Raw genomic sequence first — 27,189 nt, forward strand, 5'->3', positions numbered from 1 at the left:
GTGGGGAAGGGTGCAGGCAATGGCCCCCTGACCTGGGCAGGAATGAACTGCTGCTGCTCTGTGGGGCCACCCCAATCCCACTCTTCAGGTCTGCCCCATCCTGGAATCTTATCAGTTTATCAGTTTGCCAGGGAGCAGCCAGAGACACTCCTCACCCCATGGGAAACTGTAAACATGAAACTTGCCTGGGCATCTTCCACCCCTTTCTGGGAAATCAAGGACCGGAGCAAGCTGGGCTTTGGAGCAACCCACCTGCTTCACATCCCCTCTCCCTCATTTACTAGGTGAGGGACCGGGGCAAGTTAATTCACCTCACTGAGCCTCAGATTACCCAACTGTAAATTGGGGATAGTATTATTTCTATCTGACAGGGTGGCAGAGTGGATTAAGTGAAATAACATATGTAATACTCTGCATAATGTCTGGAGCATGGTAAGCACTTTATTATTATTATTATCCACACAACTGCCTTTTTGGCTGAAACCACTGGGTTCACTCTGAGAAGTCACAGGCGTGGCCATTTCCTATGAGAGCCCAAACCCCACCCCTCCGCAGGCTTTCTGCTCCTACCAAGCCCTTTACTGGAAAGGCTGTTGTTACAGGAAATAACCGCCCACTCTCCCCACCTCCCTCATTATATCACAGTCTTCAGAAAAAGCGGATCTGCCTCTGGAAATCAGAATAAAATAATCAGGCAGGGCAGCATGGTGTAGTGTGCGTGCTGCCTTTGGCTGAGTGTGCGCAGTCCCGCGTGGGTGTTGGTAGAGTGTGTTTTGATCGTGGGGGTTTGAGGGGAAGCTGGTGTTCAGGGTTGTGGCTACAGGGAGCGTTAGGGAGTTTCTGAACACCCTTGGTTTGGGGTAGCAAAGAGCAACGGAAAGAGGGCCTTCCCAAGCTTTTCCCGCCAGCCCACGCCAAGACTGGGGCGTGGCTCGTCAGCGCTTTGGTGGGAGGGCTCCTCCTCCCTCCCTGGGGAGCAGGAAATATCCTCCTCCCCAGCGCACTCTAAACTGGTAGTCGGGTGAGCTGCCAGGGCTGGAGTATTGTGGAAAAAGCTTCAATTGCTTTTAACCTTTCGTTTTTCAGGCTGCACCCAGAGAGGCTGCCCTTGGTCGCTGGGAGCCTTTGCACCGGACCTTCTCTCCCTGTCGTCTTCCAGAGACAACCTGCGGTCTGGCAGGTAGGAGGTAGGACAAGGAGCAGCCCAGCCAGAGCTCTAAGGCTGAGGCCCTGGGGGACCTAGAGGTGGATGGCAGCCTTCTGGCTGCCCTGCCCCCACCCCCTGAACTGCGGTTTTCAGCTTTGCTGACTAAGGTCCTCCCTGGGGTGGATTCTGGGGAGAGGGAAGCCCAGGTCCCCACGGGTCCCTAGATGGGTGGCACCTCACAGGACACTTTGAGGTCTGGGTCTGGGACAGTTGCTGCCTTCTTTCTTGACCACATCTGTGGTCTCACTGGGGTTGGGTGGGGTGTATATGTGTGGGTGCATGCACTTCTCCACCTGCTCTGTTTTCAACAAATCTCTCCTGGACAGGAGCTCTGCGATGCTGTATGCCCAGCCTGTCTCCTAGAGGTGTCTCCAAGAGCAGCCTCTGGGTAGAGAGCTGGGGGAGGTGCTCAGCCAGGGCCTCAGTCCCAGAGCAGTAGGAGAGGGAGGGGAGCACAGCCGTGGACTTCTTGGTACCCACAGATGGCCCACTCCAGCCTCCACCCATCCATCCCGCAGCCCAGGGGTCACGGGGCCCAGAAGGCAGCCTTGGTCCTGCTGGGTGCCTGCTTGGTGGCCCTTTGGGGAGTGGGGGAGCCACCAGACCACACGCTCCGATGGCTGGTGCTCCACCTAGCCTCCCTGCAGTTGGGACTGCTATTGAAGGGGGCCTGCAGTCTGGCCGAGGAGCTGTGCCACATCGATTCCAGGTGACTCCCTGCAGTACTCATAGCAATCGGGCACCCATCATGTCTCACTCCCTTGACCCCAGCCCCATCCTTCCTTGAATCTCTCTGGCCGAACTAGGCTGGAGTCTGCGGCTGGGCTGTCACCTGCAGGTACCAGGGCAGCTACTGGAGGGCTGTGCGGGCCTGCCTGGGCTGCCCCATCCGCTGTGGGGCCCTGCTGCTACTGTCCTGCTATTTCTACTGCTTCCTCCCAAAAACGAATGGCCTGCCCTTCACTTGGATCCTTGCCCTCCTGGGCCTCTCACAGGCACTGAACATCCTCCTGGGCCTCCAGGTATGACACAGAGGGAGGTGTGGAGGGTGTTGCCAAGTGGAGGCTGTGGCTAGTGTGACCTGCTCTGAGCTCAGTACTGGGAGTAGGGCTAGTTTAGAGGTTGGTCCTTAGATTGGAGCCTATGATGTCCTGGAACAGTGAGTTCAGCAATGGCAGAGAAGGGAGCAAGTAAGCAGCAGGCTGGGAAATCTTTTTGGAGGAGGAGGGCTCTGGTTGTCCTTCATGGAGGTTCCCCAGCCCTACCCTGCTGTCCACAGGGCCTGGCCCCAGCTGAGTTCTCTGCAGTCTGTGAAAAAAGGAACTTCAATGTCGCCCATGGGCTGGCATGGTCTTATTATATTGGGTACCTGCGGCTGATCCTACCAGGTGGGCCATCCCCTATGCCCCTATTTCCAGATCTACAAGACAGACAATAAGATACATGGCCTCTTGTGTTTCCAGAACTTGCTATATTTTTCAAAGAATTTTCATGTCTAACAAATCATTTGATTGCCAAAGCAATCTTGTAGGCATGAAGGATATTATTATTATGCCTGGTTTACAGGAAGGAATATGGGGCTTAGAGCCATTAAGTGACTTGTCCAAGGTCACCCATGAATTCTTTCAATAAATATTTACTGCATGCTCTGTGCCCTTCATGTGCATTTTCTCTTTTAATTCACACCCTGTGAGGAAGGGATAATCATCACTCCTGTTTTAGAGACAACAAAATTGTGGTTCCGAGAGATAACGTGACTTGTCCAAAGTCACACAGCTTAGTAAGAGGAAGAGGCAGGATTTGAACCCAGGTCTATCCAGAGCCTGGACCCTTGACCACTCCACCGTGAGCTCATGTGTTGTGTCTCATTCTTCTGACTTGCTGGCCAAGGCTCTGGTTCTCCCATAGCTCATTGCTGTCCTCCCTTGACACCAGGGCTTCTGCTAAGAAACGGGTCTAAAACCAAAGGCCTGGCTCAGTACACCTCAGAATGCTGGGAATGTCACCTTCCAGAGCTCTGCCTGCCTCTCAGAGCCCTGAAAGCTGTGGTGGGAAGGAGTGGGGCTGACACAGAAATCTGGACAAAGGACAAGTGAAGGGAGAGAGGGGTGGTGGAAGTAGGTGAAGGGGTGGGGAGGGTTCCTGGATGCTCTGCCCCTGGTGGCCTTCTGGATAATGTGAGTGGAATGGACCCTTGATTCTCTTGGACCCACACATTGAGGGGACCAATGACCCAGGTCTCTGTGCTGGGTGCAGTGGAAGACAGGATTAGTGGGAATGACTTCTTGGGCCTTTCCACCCAGGGCTCCGGGCCCGGATCCGAATTTACAATGAGCTCCACAACAACGTACTATGCAGTGCAGGGAGCCATCGGCTGCACATCCTCTTCCCATTGGATTGTGGGGTGCCTGATGACCTGAGTGTGGTTGACCCCAACATTTGCTTCCTGCATGAGCTGCCCCAGCAAAGCGCTGACCGTGCTGGCATCAAAGGTCGAGTTTATACCAATAGCGTCTATCAGCTTCTGGAGAACGGGCAGCCGGTGAGTTTTCAGGGAGGTCTGCTGGGGAGTCTCAGGCCCAGAGCCCCAGAACTTCAACCCCTGGCCAAGCACTGATAAAATTTCACTGCCCTTCTCTGAGCCTCAGTTTCCCCAATTGGTCCCAGGGCTGGGCAAGATTCAGCTCTGAATGATGATAATGATAAGTACATTTATTGAGCACTTACTGCACGCCAGACGCTATTCTAGGTGCTTCATCTGACACCTCATCAAATCCTCACCACCACCCCATGGGGTAGGGACTGTTATTGCCCCTTACTTTACAGATGAGGAAACTGAGACTTAGAGAATTAGCAAGAAAGTGGATGATTTCAACCTGACTATACCATGCTTTGGACCATAAAGCTGCCCTAGATGAAGGTTGTGAGAATATTTGAAGGATTTCATCTGAGTGGAAGGAAATTCAGACCAGGGTTGAACCCCAGAGTCCAGCCCCCAGACTCAGTTTCCAGCAGGAGCACTTGATAGCTCAGCTTGGTGGGCCTTGCCCTGGCATCTTAGGAGGAGATCTGTGAAGGGTAAATTTAGCACAGCCCTGCCCTGATTTTAGGAATGGGGTGTCAGAGGCAAAGGCCAACCAGACAGCTTTAGACCCCCATCAGGGTAGCCATCTCCCAGGATTCCATCTCTACAGACTGAGGGAGTAGGGCCCCAGCAGTGGCACTGGGGTCCAGAGTCTGTCTGCCTGGCCCCTGGTTGAGTCTGATCTTCCTCTCACCTCCTCCAGGCAGGCTTCTGTGTCCTGGAGTATGCCACCCCCTTGCAGACCCTGTTTGCCATGTCACAGGATGGCCGAGCTGGCTTTAGCAGAGAGGATCGGATTGAGCAGGCCAAACTCTTCTGCCAGACACTTGGAGACATCCTGGCAGATGCCCCTGAGTCTCAGAACAACTGTCGCCTCATTGTCTACCAGGGTGAGGGGTTGATAAGCTGGAGGGCAGGAGAAGTCAGGGGTCCCAGCGGTTGCCCAGAGGGTCAGAAGGAGATATGGCAGCACCATGCCCTGGGCCTTCCCAAGTGGTCATTCAAGCCCTGCCCCTTCCTCACTTGGGACACTTGATTGCTTTCTGGGTTCTTTGGCTTTGGGTCCTGGGTGGAGCATGAAGAGGTGAGCTCTAGGGGCCTCTCACTTCAAATAGGGATGCCAGAGGAAGCAGATGAGTCCCAGGCCAGGAGCCAAGAGACTGGGGTTGCAGCCTTAGCTCTGCCAATCCCTTGCTGTGTGACCTTGGGCAGGTCTCTGCCCCTCTCTGAGCATCATCTCTAAAAGAGAGAGGGTGGAATTCTGTTATATGTAAAACGACTTCTAGCTCTAGGATTCCATGAAACTCTAGCCCCAATGGCTAGGGGTGGGGAGGGGGTGCAGGGAGGTAGGAGAGAGGGAAGGTTGGAGGATCTGCCCAGCAAGTCCTCTGGGTATGTTGGAGTGGGAATGTGTGAGGGCCTCACTCCACTCCCTGCACTTTCCCCACCTCTGTTCCAGAATCTGCAGAGGGAAGCAGCTTCTCCCTGTCACAGGAGATTCTCCGGCACCTGCGGCAGGAGGAAAGGGAAGTTACTGTGGGCAGTACGGGGACCTTGGTCGTGCCCAGTTCCTCCATGCTGTCCCGAGACCCCGAGCTCCTCATCAGTGGCACAGAACAGCCTCTCCCACTCCGCTCGGATATCTTCTGAGGCCCACGGCCACCTTGCCTGAGCCCCCAGCCATCCCCAAGACTCCAGATTGAGGGCTTTCTTCAACAGCTGGATTCCCAGCAGAGCCATTTTGTCTCACAGGAGACCTCTCAGAGAAGGTCCCTGGACTTAACATCTCAAGATGAGTCCCATAACTTTGGGCAAGTTGTTTCACCTCTCTGAGCCTCAGTGTCCTCATCTATGAAATGGGATTATAATCATTGCCCTACCTACCTTGCAGGGTTGTTGTGAGAACTATGACTATATGGAAGTTCTTTGTAAACTCTAAATGCCAAGTAAACTTAAGGGATGTGCCAGGTGTCTTCCACTGGACCCTCTGGACCTACTTTCCACCCCTCTCCTCCTCCTCTGCACTGGGATGACATCAACAGGTTCCCTTGCCCTTTGGCTTCCGGTCATGTTCTGTCAGTGGGGAGCCCCAGCGAGAGAATGGAGGGAAGGAGGAGGTTGAGGTGTTTATTCCCCCAGCTCCCTTCCTGTGGTATCAAGGTCACTGTGGGCTCTCTGCAACTCTCGACCGCAAGTCATAGTTTGGAGACCCTCTCAGTAACCATGTCTATCTCTAGGTTCCATTAACTGCTTCCTCCCCCTGCCCCTTCAGGCCTAGCAGCTGGCTCCCCCTTGATGCTCATCTTGGAGCACTCACTCTCACTTGTGGTTTCCTTATACCTGCTCTTTCTAAATAGTCCCCTTTGTAAACACTTCTCTGATTACCCATTTTAGTGTGCCATGTTTTTCTGGCCGGACTCTGACTGGTGCAAGCAATTGGCGTTTATTATCCACAATGTCCAAATCTGCTTGCACAGACATACTTCCTTACACCCCTCCTCATCCTAGTACAGGGCAGTGGGGTCGTGGGACAGAGCCTACCAGTCGGGCTGTGGGCATAGAGTTGGGCAGCATTCCCCACTCCACCTGCCCTTTCAATGTCCTTGTCACTAGTGGTAAGCTTGGGGGAGAGGGAGGGGCATGATCCAGCATGCAGATGCCATGAGGGGTACACAGCTGCGTCCTGGGCAAGAGGCTGCCCAAAGGAGCAAGGGCCATTGAATAAATGCCCCTAGATGAGAGAGCCTGCGAAGGGATAAGGGGGGAAGAGGGTTTGTGTGAAGAGATGGACGTACTCTGGGGGACCTTGGACAATACAGCCGGCTACAATACACCTGCTATATCTTATGCCATTACTGTTAGGAACTGAGCTGCTGCAACAATACTCTAGTGGCAAAACTGTCCCCATCTATGAGGGCAGGTGACCCATTTCTACCAGTTCCATCCATCCCACCCAGGACTTGTTCCCTCCCTCCCACCTTTTTTTTTATCACAAATGTTCAATATGAATTTCTGAGTACAGCATCACTGTGAGAAAGGCTCCACATACAGACACACATTTGCCAGAAGGAACTGACTGCCCCCAGGGATGACAGAACCAAGGGACTGAAGGGGGAAACAGCCCTCTCCTCTCCCCAGCTGTCTCAGCCATTCTGCCCCCAAGGCCTGAGGATCCCCCAACATCACACCAGTCACTCCTACACCTAGAAAGCAGCCCCAAATCAAAGGCCTCCCCAACATGACCTTCCCTCACGCATCCAGCCCCCAACATAGTGCTCAGATGTGGAGCCTGATGGCCCTGGTTTCAAATCCTGACTCCACCACTTAGTACCTGTGTCCACCTGGGTGTCTTGATATCTCCAACTGTAAAATGGGGATAACAGTGGCTCCTCTTCCCAAGGTTTTTATGAGGAGTGCACAGTACAATATCTGTAGGTCCACAGATGAGCCTGGTGTCCAGAGCATAGCTGGCCTACAAGAAGGAGCAGCTATTAACATTATAGCTGCCTCTCACCAGTCCCAAAGGAAGCAAGCCAGTCCTCTGCACACATTACAATCTCAACCTCTGTTCCTCTTCATCTTCTGGTATTTCCCAGCCTCCCTGACTGTGCTGGGGTCTCACTGAGGGCAGGCCCCAGGGTTGACTTGCTGCCCTCAGGTGTTCCGGAGGGTAAAGCACCCAGAGGTCCCTCCATAAACGTCGATCTGCATGTTCTTGACTGCACATAAGTGACATTTCGAGGTGTCAGGGAAAGGGGTGCCTTTCCAGAGAGCCACTGGGAGGCTCAGCTTTGCCTTCCTGGCCTCCTGCATCTTCCCAACCTCGATGTCCCTCTGCCTGCAGGTCCTCTCCCCACTTCTTCCTTCCCTCAGACAAGCTCCATGGAGCTCCTTTTCCTTTCCTGTTTTCCCACCAGCTGGAAGGTTCTGGATCTGGGAAATCTCCTAGGATAAATTCTAGATCGGTTCCAACAGGCCCATGCGCATAGAAAGTGGGAGGTAATGGGAGCCTCCAGATTTCCCCCATCCCATCCTGGGAAGGCAAGGCAGAGTCATGTGCCAAGATAGTGGGAGCCATTTAAAAACAATTTGGGGAGCTATAATTGGTACTTGGGGCTTTGCAAGGGCATTGGAAGTGTTGACAAGGCCTGAGCCCTCACAGCCAAAGGGATGTCCCCCAATTAGTGAAGTGCAACAGATTTTCCTTTCTTTCCTGAGTCCCAAAGACGGCAGACCCCTGGGTTCTTTACCTTGGCTCTCCCTGGCTGGCTTTCACGGGACCTGGGGACTGTGGGGGCAAGGCCTCTACAGGGAACCTCTGACACCCCTGCACGGGGGTGGGGTTGGTGATGGAATCTTCCAAGCTGGACTCACTTTGACACCAAAAAGGGAGGAGATTAGGGGTAGGAGGAGGGAGGAGGGACTCAGAGAAGGAGGTTCAGGGCTCTGGTGGTCCCCGAAGAGAGGAAAGTAGCTTTGTAGGGGCAGCCTTGGGCACTGGGAATGCTCACGGCAGCATGTTTCTGGGCAGGGCCCTCAAGCTTCTTTTATTTCTCCTGTCCACACAGGGCTTTCTCTATAAATATTCTGCTGAGAGGGCAGCTCGTGCTGAGTCCACGTGTGCCCTTCCAAAGCTCTGAAGCCCAGGCCCCAAGCTTTTGACCTAATTCTCTGTCCAGTTTCTTGTTCTGAGCCACGTCAGGCCAACTTTCCAAAGTCTCCCTCCTACAGATATGTGACTTCATCAATGCTGAGCCTAGGCCCATTTGGCACAAGGCAGGAGCCAGAGACAGGAGGTCCCTGCTGGGCATCTTCGTGACTGTCTTGAGGGCCAAGCACTCGCCAGCGGATGAGGTAGATGCCACCCTCAGGCTTTGGGGCTGGTGGTTCTGTGGAGAAAGTGGCATGGCCCTGGTGTAGCCTTGGCCCAAAGTGGACTGCCACCACGATACAGACTGCCAGCAGGACAAAGGCAGCGACGATGACGGTGAGCAGGGGCAGCCCATTCCCTTGAGGTGGTTCCCAGGCCCCGCTCAGCACCTCTGGGAGCTGCCTCTGGGGCTCCTGCCCCGCTGAGCTGTTCACAGCTGAAGGCCAGGGATAGTGGCCAGCCTGGGAGGGGAGTGGCAGAGAGAGAAGGTGACATGAGCAAGTACACATAGAAAAAGACCAAAGGAGAGAGAGACAGACACCCAAAGGGAACTGAGAGAGAGAGAGAGACAGAGAGCCTCAGAGAGAGAGAGATAGAGAGAGAAACAGACATAAAGAAAGAGAGACAATAAAGACATGGAAAGAGAGAGAACAGAAAGACAGAGAAACATAGATAAACACACAAATAGCAATAGAGAGAATAAAAGAAAAAGACAGATGGGGGGATACAGAGAGAAAGAGAAAGATACAAAGAGAAAAAAAGAGAGATGTAGAAAGAAAGAAGCGAAGGTAGATACAGAGAGATAGAGGCAGAGAGAAAAGAAACAGAGATAGGGAGACAAAGTCACTCAGAAAGGGACAAAGAGGAGGCTTCATTACAGTCTGGTATGTAGAGTTTGGCCCCCCAAGTCCTCCTACTGCTCTCTCTTCCCAGGTCTCCAGCAAAATTCCTAAATAAATCCTATGTCCTGGGTCAGGAATCTTAGCGCACTATGGGCTGCTGTCCCACGTCCTGGCCAGTGGGCAGGGAGCGGCTGTTTCTTCAAATCCAGGGAAAAGGGAGTCATTGTGTCCAGCATCTTAGGTGCTCACTACTCTCGACTCACATGGAAAGCGGAGGGGTGGTACCCGGGGGGAGGGAGAGAGGAAGAGGAGACATGAACCCCAGAAGCTTGGGGTGAGGCAAAGGGGATACCTCATCCTATAATGTCCCCCCCAGGTCTCAGGATCAGGTTCAGGGGCCTGGAGAGGAGGGCCCTGTGTGGATTCCTGGCTCTGTCCAGGATGGATTGAGGAGACCTCATGCCAGCCTCTTTCAGGGTCCCAGCGTTCTTCTGCCAAAAGCTGGAGGTCACGATCCCTACCTGTCTGTCTCCAACCTGCTAAGTGTTGAGTGGGGGTGGGGTGATTGCCATGAAGGTAGCAAGCCTCCAAAATGTAAATCCCAGAGCTGCCAAGTTCACCACAGGCTCAAGAAACTTTTTCTGTCTAGCCTCCCCTTCCTCAGCTAGACCATCAGGAGCAGACCCTCTGGGGAGGAGCCCCTCCTCTCACCCTCAGCCCTCAGCCTGGCCCTCCCCATGGGTAGGCAATTGAGGTCCAGGAAAGGCATTCAGGACAAACCCACTCCCTTTAGTTCCTCAGTCATACTGTCCACCCCCTCCCATCCCTAACACGTGTCCCTTCGCATGTGGAAAGCAATACCCACCCCCGCTTGAAAGTCTGAGGCTGTCTGAGGCTCAGGCCAGACAGCCCCCAGGGCAGGGGCGGGGAAGCAGCTCCGGTTGTACAGGCAGAAAAACGGAAGCGCAGGCTGGTGACAGGCTTGGGGCCCCTGCTGGGAGTCAGGCCAGCCTGGCAGGAGGGGGTGAGTCCGGGAGAGTATACCTGATGCATTGTCCGGGTCGGCGCAAGGCTCCCTCAGGACTGGCGGCCAGCTGGGCAAAGGAGAGCCTGCTGCCCCAGCTCAGCCCCTACCCGGAGCTGCCACGTCTGTGGGGCTCATGGGGCACACACCCTCTGCACACACACCCTCACCGCTCTCTCCCGCGCTTTCACTTCCGTGAACACCGGGTCCACCCTGGGCCCAGCCCTGAACTCTGATAGTACCTTGACCTTACTCTTTGGCACCTCCTTTCATGCCCCCTGCCAGCTTCAGGAGCCTGGGTCTGCCTGCCCACCCATCCTCCACCAGATCCCAGACACTTGGCCAGCCCCCACCCTGCCCTGTCCCCACCAGGACCTGCCAACCCCCCACCCCAACTGATCTCAGCAAATTACTGTCCTTTGATTTTTTTTTTAATGCAGTATCTCAAAAACACTGGAAAGTGTAGACTATAACATATTAAATCTATCTGGCCCAACCACCAGCTCTGGGTCCATCTCAATAGTTTGTCACATTTATTTCAAAAATTTTTAAGAACTAAAATATTACAAATAAAATAGAAGCCCCACTCCCTGACCTCTCCCCTCCTTCTCACCCCAGGGATAATCATTTTGTTGAATTTGATGTTTATCATTCTCGTGCAAGACATTCTTTTCTCTTTGGGTTTTTCCTTCTTCAGTTTTTACAAATATGAATTCCGTATGTCTCTTTGCATTTGTCTGAATGTAACTTCATTTGAGAATGTGTGTGCTTTAATGTGTCAAGTCACAAAAAGTGCCCACCAGTTTCCCCTCTCTCTGGAGAGTTTCTAAAGGATAATTTTTAGTCCCAACTAACTCCATGGGACCAGCCATCCCTCATTCTGTCCCTTGCTGTGCATGCACCACACTCTGTTCCAGTCTGGAGACATGGACACCACCCAGAACTCCCCTCACCCAGTGGCTTAATCCCTGGAAGCAAGATGTAGCCTCCTGATTCCTTGTCTCTCAGCCATGCTGCTCCACACCCTGACATCCAGGAATTCATTCAGATCTCCAAGCTCAGCTTTGCTCAGGTCACTGTACTATTGACCTGACCTGCAAAGTGAGTAAGACCAGTGACTGGCTGGCCTTGAAGCCAGCTAGGAGGCTGACCCCCTCCCAATGCGATCAAAGGCTCTGGTCATGCTCTCCCTCTCTTGCTGGTCCACTTAGACTTCAACCAGAGGAAATCTCAATTCTGCCACAGTCCAGAGTTTTAGCCACTGCTATTCGCTTCCTGCCTCCTCAAGACACGTCTCATTGCTCTCACAGGCACCACCACTGGGGCTCCAGTCCCTGAGTCCAAAAGCCCAATTTCTGATCCTTCTGATGGCTAATTCTTCCCTTTCCCTCCCTCATCAATCCTGGATCTATCTCCTAAAGGGCTTCAGAAAGGATAAGGGCTTTAAGAAAGGTGGAACTTCTGGGACCAGACCAGACCATTGTCCTAGCCTTATCTCACTTTTCCATCTCCATGCTCACTGTTGTGAGCTGCCCTTCCCACCATCTAAACCTTAATCATCGTTTATAGCTTAGTTCAAGTGTCACCTCCTCTAGGAATTTATTCCTCAGCCCACTAGACGGAAGCAGCTTTCTTTCTTTTCCTTAAACCCTATAGCAGTATGTTTCTTACCTCACTCCTGACATTTGTCACACTTTGTCTTATGTTACAGGCATGTGGGGCTCATTTTTCTTCCTAACCTGTGAACCCCATCAGGGCACTCCTGTCTGTGTCCCAGAGTCTATCAGAGTACCTGGTACTACACAGCAGGTGCTAGACAAAAGTTTGCTGAATAAAACTGGAACCTGGAAGAATCTCCCCACCCCCATCCTGTTCTTAGTCCTGGAGGCTTGTAAGCGAGTACCCTTCACCTGTGGGGAGGGCCCTTCTGAGTCACTACAAGTGTTCACTTACGCACTCCCTCTGTCTCTTTTTGGCTTTTTGTTGTCATGGAGCCTCTTAGATGGGTTCAGAGGGCTAAAATGATCAAGAATCTGCTCTTATTTCACAGAGAAGGAAAGCCCTGACTTTTGAGGTTTGAGCACTGGAACCAAAGATGAAAAGACTCTGGGGTCCTCCCCACCATCACCCCTCCGGGCTGGAGGCCCCTGACTTGGTTCTGTACACTGGGGTCACTTCTCTTTTCTAATTCCCCAGGGAGGTGGAAGAGGCCCTGTCAGCTTAAAGCAAGCAAGGAGCAGCCCTTCTTCCCTCTCTCTGACCCCACTGAAGGAAGCCAGGGTTAGAGTCTGAAGCGGGAGCTGAAGGAGAGGGACTTGTGGAGAGACTCTGAGCAGGCCAGCAGGAGGTTGTCATGATAGGGGAGGTCTGAGAGCCAGCTGACTTTCGGGCCTCATCTTAAGCTCAGGGTCACTGGAGGTGAGCCAAGAGCAAGGCTACCCATCTCAACCATACCCTACTTCCAGCCTTCTTATTAGAAGCTATAGGTCTGTAAGGGGTGTGGGATTTCTTTGCAGGGTAATGAAAATATTTTAAAATTGATTATGGTGATGGTTGCACAAGTCTCTGAATATCCTAAAAGCCACTGAATTATACCCTTTAAATGGGTAAATTTTGGGCTGGCCCCGTGGCTTAGCGGTTAAGTGCGCGCGCTCTGCTGCTGGTGGCCCGGGTTTGGATCCCGGGCGCGCACCGATGCACTGCTTGTCCAGCCATGCTGAGGCCGCGTCCCACATACAGCAACTAGAAGGATGTGCAGCTATGACATACAGCTATCTACTGGGGCTTTGGGGGAAAAAATAAATAAATAAAATTAATAAAAAAATAAAAATAAAAATAAATGGGTAAATTTTGTAGTATGTGTCTTAGTCTGTTCAGGCTGCTATACCAAAATACCATAAACTGGTTGTCTTATAAACTACAGAAATTTATTTCTCACAGTTCTGAAGGCTGAGAAGTCCAAGATCAAGACACCAGCAGATTTGGTATCTGGTGAGAGCCCACTTACCGGTTCAGAGACAGTGCCTTCTTGCTGTGTCCTCACATGGCAAAAAGGGCAAGTTAGCTCTCTGGGGTTTCTTTTATAAGAGCACTAATCCCAATCATGAAGGCTCTACTCTCATGACCTAATCACCTCCCAAAGGTCCCACCTCCTAATACCATCACCTTGGGAGTTAGGATTTCAAACATATGAATTTTGAGGGGACACAAGCCTTCAGCCTATAGCAGTAGGTGAATTATATCTCAGTGAAGCTGTTAAGAAAAACCACAATGAAAAACTACACACCTATTAGAATGGATAAAACAACCACAATAACTACAACAACGTGATAGGCCTGTTGCTGTTCATGGCAGTATCAGTCATAGAAGGAAAAATTGGAGGCAGTTTCTCTCTGTTTAAATATTCAAACAGAGAGATGATTAAGTAGACCACAGAATACTAAATAGGTTGCCATTAAAAATGATTCCAGGCTGGCCCCGTGGCTTAGCGGTTAAGTGTGCGCGCTCCACTGCTGGCGGCCCGGGTTTGGATCCCGGGCGCGCACCGACGCTTGTTGGCCATGCTGAGGCCACATCCCACATACAGCAACTAGAAGGATGTGCAGCTATGACATACAACTATCTACTGGGGCTTTGGGGGAAAAATAAATAAATAAAATTAAAAACAAAATGATTCCTATGAAGACTGTGAGCAGGAGAAAATGCTTATAATTTTTTTTTTTTAAAACAGCCCGTTTAATAATTTTATTTATTTATTTTCCCCCCAAAGCCCCAGTAGATAGTTGTATGTCATAGTTGCACATCCTTCTAGTTGCTGTATGTGGGACGCAGCCTCAGCATGGCCGGAGAAGCAGTGCGTCAGTGTGCGCCCGGACCCGATCCGGGCCGCCAGTAGCGGAGCGCGCACACTTAACTGCTAAGCCACGGGGCCGGCCCAGAGTTTTGTTTCTTTTTTTTTTTTTTTTTTTTTTTGGTGTGAGGAGGACCAGCCCTGAGCTAACATCCAATGCCAATCCTCCTCTTTTTTTTTTGCTGAGGAAGACTGGCCCTGGGCTAACATCCATGCCCATCTTCCTCCGCTTATAATTTGAAAATAAGAGAAAAGCTTCCTCTTCCTTTCCCTTCTGGAACAATTCAATCCCAAAGATGAGGCAGAACAAGGTCGGCAATGTGCCTGTGGGGTGGGGGGAGTCACTGTGGCCCAAAACTGAGTGTCAGAGCCCACGAAGGGCGAGGAAGGCATCCATATGGTGAGGGAAGAGCCCAGCGTAGAGGGTCAGAGCCTGAGTGGGGTGTGGAAGGCATCTGTGAGAGAAGGGTGGTGGCAGAGATGGGAGCTTGGTTACAAGGGGAGTAACCAAATAAGGATAATCAGAGCCAGATTTCAGAGAAGGGCCTTGGAGAAGCTCCCAACTACTAGCAATGAGCACACCCACCACCTGGATCTCAGTTTCTAAATACTATTTGCCACTAAAAGGAACTAGGGCTCCTTGGAGAAATAGCTGATTCCAGGACTGGGGCATGAGATAAACCTGGAACATCTCGTCATGCCAGAAAGTAAGGAAGTGCTCAAAGAATGATGGAGACATGTCGAAAGAGCATAGAAGCCAGCTTGAAGGGGCTCCCAGCGACCAAAATGGGGACAATTTGAGCATCGAAATAAGTGATTGTACTGTGTAACATTCACATACTTTCAAAGTATCTCCCCACAAAATACTTATTAATTATAAAGGGGAAAAGAATAACTTTAAAGTGGAGAACGCTAGCTGTAGTGGCTGCATGGTGGCCCCCCAAAAGATATGTCCATATCTTAATGCCAGAACATGTGAATGTTACCTTACTTGGGAAAAGAGTCTTTGCAGATGTAACTAAGTTAAGGATCTTGGGATGAGGAGATCTTCCTGGATTATCCAGATGAGCACTAGATTCAATGACAAGTCTCCTTGGAAGAGACACACAGAGAAGGTGATGTGAATGATACTGGCTCAAGACAAGGTTGACATAAGGGAAGCCATATTGTAGAACAGAAGCCCCACTGTAACTCTGAATGACCTCTGACTAACTAACCCAGCTGGATACGCACCCTCCAAGAGATCTAACTGACCTGTAGATTTTACGACCCCAGCTTGTGCATATACCTCCCAGTTGTGATAAGAAGATAACTTTGTTCTTTTGAGTTCCTTAGGAATGTGATGACTCCCGAACAGAGAGTCTATGTTGATAGCCATCATCAATGAAAACTGAAAGATCTGGTGTGGCACTCCCAGTCTGTAACACCAGAAGGTCAACATTCCTAACCCCCTTCCCTATAACTTAATGGCCTATATAACTGCTGTAAGATTTTGTGCCCCCTCAAGATGGTTCTTTGAGACATTAGTTGGCCATCTTCCCCCTTGCTAGCAAGCTGTAATAAACTATCCTTTCTTTTCCACCATCTTGCCTCTTGATGACTGGCTTTTGTCTCGCAGTGAGCAGATCATGCCCTTTATGCGGTAACGTAAAGACGGAGGCAGAGATTGAAGGAATGTGGCTGCAAGCCAAGGAATGCCCAATGGCCACCAGAAGTTGGAAGAAGCAAGGAACACATTCTCCCCTAGACCCTTCAGAGGGAGTGTGGCCCTGCCAACACCTTGATTTTGACTTCTGACCTCCAGAACTGTGAGAGAATAAATTTCTGTTGTTTTAAGCCACCAGTTTATGGTAACTGGTTATGCAGCACAGAAAACTAATTATGTAGGAGACTGTCCTTGTTTGTACGAAATATACACTACAGTATTTGGGGGTGATGGGGCATTCTGTTGGCAATTTACTCTCAAATGGCTCTTGGAAAAAAAGTTCTATGTAATGTACTTCCAACTTTTCTATACATTTGTGATTGCTTCAAAATAAAATATTTATCAAAAAATAAAAAATAAGGGAGAAGAGGATACCAATCATACATATGATTGCATACATATATATATAGTTACCGACTGGAAGACATAGACCAGAAGGAAATCCACAACAATAATAATATCTATATTAAAGAGGTAGGATTGTGGGTAACATTTCTCTGCTCCTAAATTTTTTGAGTTTAGTTCAATAAATATATGCTGAGGATGTGCTATATGTCAGGCATTGTGCCGGGTCCTAGAGATACTGAAAAAAGTGACAATGCTGGCCTGTGTCTGCAGGAGAGAGTATCGTGGGGATACGTGCTGGATGGATGCTAAAATAGGGTGCTGCTGGAGCACAGGAACTGGACCCCAACGCGAGGGGAGGGCAGAGGAAGGAATGCCAGGAATGTGGTCCTCTTGTTTTTCTATAAGAATAAAAACAATGTTTTTAAAGCCTCCCTGAAAGATTTTGGGAGTCCCATCTGCATTGGGAGCCCTGAGGAGGGAGAGGAATGTGGAGAATTCAGAGTCTACAGAGCATGGGCAGCTGGTAGGCTGAGCTTTAGGACTCAATCATGAGATAGGAGGACCGGGTCTGAAACAGTATGGGGAGAGATTGGAGTTAGACTCCAGGAAAATGTCCAGGTGGTGTGTGGAGGGACCTGATGGAGCCCTCAGAGAGGAAGAGAGGGGCATGGGGCCAGGTTGCCATCACTGGTCTTTGTACACAGGCCCTGGAGGAGACCACAGAGGCTCTAGCCCAGGCCATGCCGAGCCCCAGGCAGAGTCCCTGTTATTTCAGCCTTACATCCTCATCTGGGCTGCCCGGCTAAGCAGGGCCCCTGGAGCCAGTCCCAATCTGTTTCCTTCTATTCTTTGACAGGAAGCTCCTGGAGAGCCAGCCCCCACCCCCACCCCACCCCAGCACTCCCTTTCTCTTCTCCACTATGGATAGAGCCTCTACGGAGCCAGAAGCTGCCTGCCTGCCACAGACCCAGCTGACATGGGGACAGTGGGAGCTACGCAGTGTTGGTGCTGGGTGATCCTCGGCTTCCTCCTACTCCAAGGTAAGAAGCACTTGCCACTCTCCTTCAGAAGTTCCTGTCCCACAGCTGGCAGTCCTGGGCGCACTGTCCCTCCTTCAGGGCACACACCACACATGCTCTCCTTCCAGGGCTGTGCCCAAGGGAAATTCCAGGTCTTTTCGTGAAGGGGATCAGTTGGATTGTGAGGTGGTCATTACCAGGCAGGGGTAAAATTGAGATATGGTTAAACTCTTTTGTGGGAAAATGTCGAGGGTGAACTGGGGCCCCCATAGAGGCTGGCCTCCTGAAATGTGGGTAGTGACTGCCTTGGTGTGAGATTGAGGCCCAAAAGTTCCTTCCAGGGTATTCTAGCACAAAACTGTCTGTACCTTGGGCTTTACAGGTGATCTTTTTTCCTTTTCCATATGAGGAGTAACAACCTGGGAATTCCAAATATTGACTTTAAGCTCAAATCACAGCAAAAGGGACTCAGGTTAGATATAAAGAACTATTTGCCAAAGAGGATGTATACAACATCCTCACCGAGGGGGCTAGATGAGATGACCTTCGAGGAGATGACTCTGAAACAACACCTCTCAGACAGGGCTGTACTAGCTGATGAGTTGTGAAGCAGCTCATAAGGAATCCTCTAATTAGGGAGCAGTTGCTGGGAACCATGAGAAATCCAGGAGATTCTGACTCACAGGGCAGCAACTTCCCTTCGGTCATCCCTTCCCCACCCCCACCTCACCTTCCATAGTCCTCTGTGGAAGATCCATGAGCCTGTGCTCAAAGCAGCAGCAGAGAGTGCAAGAGTGCTCTGATGGGGAGGGAGGATGGCCCTTTCATGGTGTGGGTGAGAAGGCATGAGTACCAGACACTCTGCCTCTTGGAGAGGTCAGACATTTCTCTAAAAGCCCATGGGCTGGGGGTGAAACTCTGATCGCCCCCATCACCTGCACTGCCCCCCCGCCCCGCCCCGAGGATAGAGTCATACATTTGATCTGGGGCTGGGGGAACAGGCTGTTGTAGAAACTGCAGAGGTGGCAGAGGGGGAGATTAAAAGGTGAGACTATGAGGTGGCATTTTCACAGGGCTGGGCTTCTCCCATCTTCCCTACTGTCCTGTCCCAGGCAAATGCCAGGGCTAGGAATACCCTGTGTGAACTCTACCTAACTCCACCTACCCTGTGTGAGCTCACCCCTTGAGTTTCCCAGGCTCCCCTCCTGAGAGCTCAGAGCACTCACTGTCTCCTTCATTTTAGTGGACTGAGGACATTCAGGCCCACAAAGGGACTTGACTGTGGATACACAGAGTCAGGGCAGACTTGAGACTTGGGGGACTTAAGAAAATGGGGCAAAAATAAAGACATCTAGCATTTATTGAGCATGGACTATCTGTCAGGCACTGTGTTAAGTGCTTTATATGCATTTTCTTATCCTCACAACTTATGCGGTACTAAAATCACTTGCATTTTAAAGAAGAGAAAACTGATACCCAGGTCAGATAGTAAGTGATAGAAGTCAGGACTTGAACTCAAGCCTGTCAGACTCCAAAATCCATGATTTTAACTACTAAACTATGCCGCTGAGGAAAAGAGGTGACAGTGGTGGTGGAGGGGGAGGATAGAGAGGCTGGAGGGGAAGGAAGCAGGTAGGGATTAGGGAGGGGAGACCTAATAAGAAAATAAGAAATGCCTGTGGCCAATGTTCTTCAGGTATCTCTGTGCCCAGTGGTTAGAGGCATTCTGGCCTATAGAAACAGATGCTCCCTAAGTCCCTCCTCTACCATCAAAGGAATCTACTGGTGACAAAAAGTTCCCATGGGGAAGAGGCGGGAGACAAAGAGAGAGCAGCTACTGGGACTTAAAGCTTCTGACTTGGGAACTCCTTCCAAGACATTAGTTTTGTTTCTCGATAAATGTGGGAAGGCAGTGCACTGTGCTTCCCACTAAAAACTAAAGTTATAACCTTATAGAGCTTAGACAGTACCTTAGATATGCTGGATCAATAACCGATAGATGTTTTCAGGATGAGCCTCGGATTGAAAGGGTTCTCCCGGGGTCATCCCCAGCTGGGAAGAGTTCTCTCTAGCCTGGGGCCCCTACAGGTTTTAACTCCCCTCTTAACCCTGACTCAACAAGGGAAGGGGGCTGTCAGAGATGGTGACCTGGAAAAACACGGCCCAGAGTTTGGGCAAGCTTGGGCTTGGAAACCATTAATTCCACACTATCCAAGTGATAGCCCCATGGAGGAAGGCAGTGGCTAAGGAAAATAAACAGACCAGCAGGCTGCCACAGGCTGGGTGGGCCCCTGGCCTCTAGCTGCCTCTGTTCACCAAGGCCTGGGCTTGGTGCTTCCCTGATGATGAGGGACTGAGGGAGCAGGAGGGCCAGGCCAGGGGCTGCAGTCCCAGCCCCGGTGGAGGGAAGGGAACCCAGCTGGGCGGCTCCACTTTCCAACGTTGTTTTCCTTTCACATTGTTCATGGGTTTCAAGAATGATTTCATTATGGAAAATGAAATGAGCAAACACAACCCGACCTTTCAGGTCTCACACACACAGGGGACACATGTATGGGCAGACAAGCACACACACACATTTGCATGGCCTGCCGGCATACACATGTACATGCAAAACTAATGAGGGCTTCCGACTGGGGCCTCCTGGTAACTGACTCCTGTCTGCGTTTGGCAAACAACGACCAATTTGGAAGTAGCCTCTGGCTGTGAGAGTAAATTGGTCACTCCTTCTACCGCTTCCCTGCCTGCGTATATACCTCAGAACTTATGTCCTGTGCAGGCCTCTATCTCCAGCAGGAGGAGGGCAGATAGCCTGGATACCAACTCCAACCCCTAACCCCATCTTATTCACTACATCTTCTCATCCTCTTCCCTTGGGGCAGGACCAGGATGGCAATATTCACAGGGGAAAATGGATGGCTCCATGGTACTATAGCAAGAACATTAGCCTAGAGACCTGGAATCTTGGGTCCTTGTCTAGATGTGGCAGGTCACTGGCCCTCTATCCTTAGGCATCTCACTAGTTTGAAATAACCTTCCCCTGACCTTGTGTCAGGTTGGTATGAAACCTATGTGGGACTGAAGAGACAGGAAAGGACTCTGGGACACGGAACCATGAGGTGGTGGTGATGGTGCTATTGAGTCACCGTGTCAGAGGAAGCCAGCACCGTGAGCTGGAGCCACATCCTTTCGCCCTCTGCCAAGCGTGTCTGCCTTCCAGCATGGGAGGCTTGGAAAACCAAAAGGACTGGGTTCTTCTACGGGCTCTGTGCTGGGCAGGAGACTCACCAAGCTAGTCTACGTGTCTTGCTTTCTCTTGCAGGCCACAACTCCCAGCCTTCCACAACGCAGCCCTCTAGTCCTCAGGGTAAGACCAAACACACAAGGCCAACTCCAGCAATTAGGGCTGGGAGCTCAGGAAGGGTGAGAGGAGCTCTAGGTCTGTTTTGCACTGATCTCAGGTGATTAGGGCTGGAGCCAGAGCTCTCAGGACATCCAAGGCTGAGCTCCTCTAGGGACCTTTTTCAGCTTGGCCCAGTCTAACATGCTTTGACAGAGGAGAGAGAGAGATGGGTGGAGATGGGGGTGGGGGTAGGAAGAAAGACTAGAAAACACTAGCTATAGGGAAAAAGAGAGGGAGACAGAGCAATAGGAGGCAGTGGACCTTCAGCTTCAGATGATCTGTTTCAGGGTACTTCAGCAGTCTAAGTCTGACCATAAAGCCAACCTCTCTAAGTGAGTATGGTTGCTGAGGGACCAATCCCTAACTCCTGCCCAGCCCTTCAGACCTGCTCGGAGCCCAAGAGTTCTCAGATGGGCAAGAGAGTGTGGTGTTACCAAACCTGCCTCACCTCCAACTTCCCCTCTGCCTCTGTCCTTGCAGGAGATAGGCCTTCCTCAGAGACTAACAGCCCAAGCCTTCCCTCCAGCACAAGTACCCCAGGTACTCTGCCGCTCAGACTACAAATGCCATCCAGGGAGGGCCCAATGAGGAAGCAGACACAGTTCCTGCTCTAAAGGAGAATACAGACTGGTGGGGGAACAGATAAGTGAACAGGACAATTACAAAGCTGAGTGAGAAGGGCTGTGATGGGCATAAGCAGAAGGTGCTCTGGGAGCCCAGACAACTGTCAGCCACTTCAGACTTGGGGGCCAGGGAATACATCCGAGAGGGAGTGACCTCTGAAGCTGAGGCCTAAGAAGGAGTTAACTAGATGAAGACTGTGGGGCAGAGGGTGGTAGGACAGATTCCAGGCAGAGGGAACTGCACAGGTAAAGGCTTAGAGGTGAAAGAGAGGATGACTCTTTCTGGAATTGAAAGCAGTAAAGAAAAGGAGGATTTTGGATGAAAGAGCCCTCCCCATGTACATGCTGGCTGAGGCCCTAAGCAGGCCCACGCATGCTTCCTAATCCACAGCAGATTCAAAAGAGGCCTCACAAGCCTCCATCGTAGCCGGTAAACCCGTGACGCCAAGGTCAAGCTCCGTGGACGGTCACTCCCCGTCCTTGATGGGCCTGACCCCATCACAGACACAGAAGCTCACATCAGGACTTGGTGAGTACCTGGGGCTGGGGGTGCAAACACTGGGGCAAGTCTGGCTGGGTTCCTTCTTCCCCTCTTCAGGAGGCCCATGTCCTGCTCCACAAGGAGAGGTCTCAAGGCCAGGATCCACATCAGCAGCCCCCTGGTTTGGCAGAGAATGAGAGAGATTTCGTGGGGAGTAGAGACAAGAACTTGGGCCTGGTCACAATGAAGGTGAAAGGCGCCTGGACTCAGGACTGATACAGGCCTAGATGGTGGGGCAGGGGTAGAGAACCCCAAATGATGGAAAGGGCTACAGGCTTCTCAGAGCAAGCTGGCCTTCCCCCAGCAGTGTGGGAAAGAGCTGGGCGGGGTGGATACCCTCCATCTTGGCCCTGCTATTTCATGGCACAGATACAAGTGTCCCAAGCAGTGGCAGCAGCAGTGGCAGCACAAGTGGAGGTATGTCCCATCTGCTCACAGTGAAGAGCACCCTGACCCTTTCTCTCATACTACCCCTTGGCTCTGAGATTTTTTTAAGTCCCAGACTTATTTGGGAGGTAGGTGAGGATAAGGAAATGGAACAGCAATCAGGCCTGCAGTACAATGAGTTAAAGAGGGGAAGAGACAGGTGACCATACCACTTTTAAGAGGGCCAGAAACTTGTGCCCCTCAACTGGTAGCCTGGCTTATTAGATCAGTGCTTGGGGACAGACATCTGGTGCCCTTCTTTCCTCCCACTTCAACCTTGGCAAAACAAGGATGGCTCTGTCTTGGCCAGTCTGGCCCCCTATCTCTGCAACATAATCCCTTTCCTCTGGGCCTCAAAGGGGTGATGAGAAGAGCATAATGAAGGAAGCATCCCAAACTTTCTGGAGTCTTCTGGAACTAGTAACATGAGCAACCAGCAATATTATTCACGTGATCCCACATCACCCAATTCTGGCCTTCATCCTCATGGAATCTGTTCAGAGTGGCAGGGAGGAAGTCTTTTTTTGTAGGGCGTGAGCTCTCTCTTCAGTCTTTTGCCTGGGGGAAGCAGGAGGGGAGCAATCTCTCTCTGGTAGGCTGTCAGTCCCTTCACTGACACACCCATCCCCACTCCATTTTAGACATCTCTCAAAATGTTACTCCCAAATCAGCTACTATGAGCCTGAGGACAACACAAGACTCAACCATCCTGCCCAGCCCCACGTCAGAGACCGTGCTTACTGTGGCTGCATTTGGTGAGAGGGAGAAGGTGGGGTGTGGCAGGGGACCCACCCTTGAACTGACTTGGACTCTGGATCTGGAAACACAAGTGCAAATCTCATCCATTTGTTCTAGGAGAGTTTGGCTGATGAAGAAGGCCCTGGTGGGAAGGAGCCTCCGCCAGCCCCCCAGTCAGCTCTTCTGGGCTCTGCCGGGTTCCATGTTCTTATGGGAGAATGGGGCGGGGCTATGGAGCCCGCTCTGGCCAGGGGCAGCAGGCTGAGAGCTCATTCATTCAGCAGAGAAAGGGAATTCACTTTGCTCCCAGAGCCTGTCTACACAGCACTTAGCTGAGAAGGGAATTTGGACTCCTGTTGCCCCCTTTGTCCCCTCATCTTCCTCCCCTTCACTCCATCCTTTTCCCTGTTCAGGTGTTATCAGCTTCATTGTCATCCTGGTGGTTGTGGTGATCGTCCTAGTCGGTGTAGTCAGTCTAAGGTTTAAGTGTCGGAAGAACAAGGAGTCTGAAGGTACATGCCCTGACTCTCAGGGCTCCCTTTGCCCCTCTTTGCTGGTGAACCCAGAGCTAGATTCTGGGACTGACACTCAGCCTGGAGCTGAGGGAAGGAATGGAACATAAGCACGATTAGATGAAATGAAAGCCCACTTGGGTGGGCTTTGAGGGACAGAGTGGGCTTCTGAATTTACAGCATGTGACCCCCAATCTATGCCTTTGGATTTTTACAGATCCCCAGAAACCTGGGACTTCAGGGCTAACTGAAAGGTAAGACAGTCAGAGGTGTAAGGGAAGGATCATCTATCTGACCTCCCACTCCCCTACTCCAAGAGGGAACCAACACTTTCTGCCTTCTCCACACACACACACACACACACACACACACACACACACGGAATCCTGACAGCCTCCATTGAGTGAGTGGGCAGGACAGAGGCGGACCTGAAAGGAAACAATCAGGTGACAGAAGATGGACTGGAAATCTACAGCCCCATGGTTAAACCTCTATAAGCCCTTCATGAAAAGTATAGGAATTCAGATTCTAACATACCCCTTAAATAAGAGGACACTTATCTAAGGAACCACTTATTGAATACCTTGCATGTGCCAAGCACTATGGTAAATATTTTGTAATATTATCTCAAATCCTTACAGCAATTCTTCAAGGCAGATATTACTGCATTTTATACGTTTAAAAACTTGAGACTTAAAGGAGGTTGTAACTTGATCAACATCACACAAGTAGTAGGTGGTAAAACTAAGTTAAATACAAGTCTTTTGGGCTTCAAAGCACACTCATTTCATTACGGTCCACCAGCAAACTACAGGTTTATCAAAAAAAGGGTCTAAGTTTCAACTCCCCCATCACAGTTCCTTGACCCCCACATTGCCCTCCTGCTCCTCCTCTCTATAACCCATGTTCCCGTCCTATCCCTAGCTGCTCCACAGCCAATGGTGAGAAAGACAGCATCACTCTCATCTCCATGAAGAATATCAACATGAATAACAGCAAAGGACGCACCTCAGCAGAGAAGGTGCATTTTTCCTTATTCCTTCCTCCCTTCTCCCACCTCCTCCTCCCTTCAGGCTCTGGTTCCTTAACCAGAAAGAAGATACTTTCAAAGACTTGGGCTCCTCTCTCCTCTTCCTCACCCCACCACTCCCAAGAAGTTCACCGTTCCTTATTATGTATTTATTTTGCAGGTTCTTTAAAAGCAACTTTGGGATCCCCATGGGTCCGAGGATGATGCAGCTGCCCTGTGACTGTAAGGAGGAAGGTGATGGGATTGATAGAGGCAATGAACCACATATAAATTATTTTGTTTCACATCTACTCCCAGATCTAAAGGACACACATTCCTCCAGATCTGGGAGCAAGCTACCAACATGAGAGACTCTTTCCCAAATGCACAGCCATTCTAGAAACACAGCTTGCTCCTCCCACCTTCTCAAAGAGACAGGAAGGAGGAGTCTACAGAACAACAGCAAGGAAAATGACAAAGTGGATTGGTCCTTTCTACTTTGTATTAAAATTATGTTCTGGCCTGCAGTCTAATTTCTTTGAAAGTCTATGCTCCTATGAGCATTTCTTAACAGCAGCTTTGGGGCCTCCTTTCCTAGGCGATGCATGTATGCAAGTTTCTGCCCCTGTGGGGAGCTCTCTGAGAAACCTGAGAGGTGGAGAGAACCTTTTGTCAGGTCTGCCTCAGTTCACCTGGTTTATTAAGTAGGGATAAGGTGACTGACTAACCATTCCAATAGAAGGGAGAGAAAAGGAGCTGTAAACAGCGACCAATCGCCACCAGTAAAGAAGTTTTAAATCTGAAGCATGAGAACATGGGAGGCACAACGCACTCTGACTAGGAAATTCCAGTGGGGAGAGCTGAATAGTATGAGGGCAAATGTGATTTGCTTGCCCCAGGGTAGCATGCCTCGTTTTGGTCCTAGCTGTGGGAATAACACTGGGAAGGTTTGGAGCAAGGATAGGTCTGTGACTTCATAAACCAAAACCCCACTCACTTTACCCCATACAGCTATTATCTTTGTGTCCTAGAAATTGAATAAAGAATCACAAATACTGTAAAGTAATTTAAAGAGAAGGAGGAAAAGAAACCAGTTGTCTGTTTTCTTAGGAATCTCTACCATGACACTGGTTTGGATATGAATCTTGGCTGGGGAGAGTCAATGGAAGAGTCATCTGTGTACGTCTGCATGGAGTGTTTAACTTTATCAGCATCTGCTAGTCGGCAGTTTAGAACACAGGGAGAATGCAGATTATCCATTCTGAAGCAACAATATGCTCTTTTCTTCTAGATTTAGACTCTACAAGGTGATCTGAGAGGGAAAGCCTAGAACAAAAAGTTTCACTCTGTCTCATTGAAACTATTCAAGTGGACTGAAGAAACCCACAGATTTTCTAAAATCCTCTAGGGCAGGGCCTGTAACCTGCTCATGTCTGTAGCTCCTGTGTGGTACACTGTGCCCAGCATATCAGAGTTCATAACAACTGGCTCTCCAGTGCAAGAAATCTAGTCACAAGGCTGGGCTCTGCCACAGACTTGCAGCTTGACTTTGGTGAAATCACCCCCATCTCTGAGCCTATTTTCTTACTTTTAAAGTGAAGGGGCTGGGCCGGCCCCGTGGCTTAGCGGTTAAGTGCGCGCGCTCCACTACTGGCGCCTGGGTTCGGATCCCAGGCGCGCACCGATCGGATCCCGGGCGCGCACCAACGCACCGCTTCTCCAACCATGCTGAGGCCGTGTCCCGCATACAGCAACTAGAAGGATGTGCAGTTATGACATACAACTATCTACTGGGGCTTTGGGGGAAAAATAAATAAATAAATAAATAAATTTAAAAAAATAAAGAGAAGGGGCTGGACTACTTGGCCTTCACTATCTTTGCTGGCTCTTATATTCTACAGTTCTATAAACTCTAGATGTAGGAAAAAATGAACACAATCTTGTTTTTTGTTGTTGTTGTTGTTGGGAAAGATTCACCCTGAGCTAACATCTATTGCCAATCTTCCTCTTTTTTTTTTTTCCTCCCCAAAGCCCCATTACATAGTTGTATATTCTAGTTGTAGGTCCTTCTAGTTCTTGTATGTGAACCGCCACCACAGCATGGCTACTGACAGATGAGTGGTGTGGTTCCAGGACCAGGAACTGAACCCAGGCCGCTGAAGCAGAACACGCCAAACTTTAACCACTAGGGAATGAGGGCTGGCTTAACACAATCTTTTCAGTAGAGATCACTCTGGGTGGGAGCCAGAGACAAGTCCTGTGATTAGTCTAGGTGACTCTGGGCAAGTTTTTGACATTCTCTGGACTTAGATTTCCCTGTGTATTAATGTGTATTAAGGGAAGGATGATCCCTACCTGGCCCTGTCAACCTCACAGCCTACTTGGTAGGTAAAAGGAATAGTAAGTGTGGAGATACTTGGGAAGTAAAATTACTAGTTGGCAACAGTAGCAGACAACATGGAGCACCACCACCCAGGTCCCACTTCAGGATCAAGACATTTGTTCCTCTAGCTGCTGGGAGTGTTGGCTGCTGAGGGCTCAAAGCTAGTTGATGACTGGTTGATGGGGGTGGGGGTGGGGATGAAGACCTGGACATCCTGCCTCAATTTCTCCCTCTGCTTAATTCTATTTCCCTTACTCCTCACAGCTGTTGTTCCCAGGAGCACTCACCAATAAACCTTCAGCATGCACATGTCAGAGTCTCTGA

General features: G+C 50.5%; 3 protein-coding genes across 13 annotated transcripts; 2 read left to right on the plus strand and 1 right to left on the minus strand.

The window, feature by feature from the left end:
- Positions 1-666: 666 nt before the first annotated feature.
- Positions 667-5,774, plus strand: STING1 (stimulator of interferon response cGAMP interactor 1). 4 transcript variants are annotated; one of them, XM_087429707.1, is made up of 8 exons: positions 667-751; positions 1,087-1,187; positions 1,534-1,916; positions 2,046-2,229; positions 2,487-2,595; positions 3,511-3,749; positions 4,495-4,681; positions 5,251-5,774. In XM_087429707.1, the coding sequence occupies exons 3-8, from the start codon at positions 1,690-1,692 to the stop codon at positions 5,439-5,441; spliced, it is 1,137 nt and encodes a 378-aa protein (XP_087285833.1). In that variant the 5' UTR covers positions 667-751; positions 1,087-1,187; positions 1,534-1,689; the 3' UTR covers positions 5,442-5,774. The 4 variants fall into 4 exon arrangements, with proteins under 4 accessions (XP_087285833.1, XP_087285834.1, XP_014650944.1 ...); XM_087429708.1 differs by having other exon boundaries at positions 750-766; XM_014795458.2 differs by lacking the exon at positions 667-751 and having other exon boundaries at positions 775-1,180.
- Positions 5,775-8,383: 2,609 nt separating this feature from the next.
- SMIM33 (small integral membrane protein 33) lies at positions 8,384-10,337 on the minus strand. The gene is made up of 2 exons (XM_087430322.1): positions 10,329-10,337; positions 8,384-8,903 (listed from the first exon to the last, which is right to left on the minus strand). Exons 1-2 carry the CDS (start codon positions 10,335-10,337, stop codon positions 8,517-8,519), a joined length of 396 nt encoding a protein of 131 aa, XP_087286448.1. The 3' UTR covers positions 8,384-8,516.
- Positions 10,338-16,723: 6,386 nt separating this feature from the next.
- Positions 16,724-27,045, plus strand: ECSCR (endothelial cell surface expressed chemotaxis and apoptosis regulator). Of its 8 annotated transcripts, XR_015551954.1 has the most exons (11): positions 16,751-17,251; positions 20,553-20,597; positions 20,921-20,965; positions 21,114-21,173; positions 21,648-21,785; positions 22,865-22,978; positions 23,375-23,473; positions 23,691-23,727; positions 24,398-24,494; positions 24,664-24,725; positions 25,774-27,045. XR_015551954.1 is itself a non-coding variant. In XM_087429710.1 (10 exons), the coding sequence occupies exons 1-10, from the start codon at positions 17,188-17,190 to the stop codon at positions 24,670-24,672; spliced, it is 708 nt and encodes a 235-aa protein (XP_087285836.1). In that variant the 5' UTR covers positions 16,752-17,187; the 3' UTR covers positions 24,673-25,009. The 8 variants fall into 8 exon arrangements, 3 of the variants coding, with proteins under 3 accessions (XP_087285837.1, XP_087285836.1, XP_087285839.1); XM_087429710.1 differs by lacking the exon at positions 25,774-27,045 and having other exon boundaries at positions 16,752-17,251; positions 24,664-25,009; XM_087429711.1 differs by lacking the exons at positions 22,865-22,978; positions 25,774-27,045 and having other exon boundaries at positions 16,739-17,251; positions 24,664-25,009.
- The last annotated feature ends 144 nt before the right edge of the window (positions 27,046-27,189 follow it).

The sequence above is a fragment of the Ceratotherium simum genome, chromosome 4 (assembly GCF_057802395.1).
Source record: "Ceratotherium simum simum isolate JZ-2026a chromosome 4, ASM5780239v1, whole genome shotgun sequence".
NCBI lineage: Eukaryota > Metazoa > Chordata > Mammalia > Perissodactyla > Rhinocerotidae > Ceratotherium > Ceratotherium simum.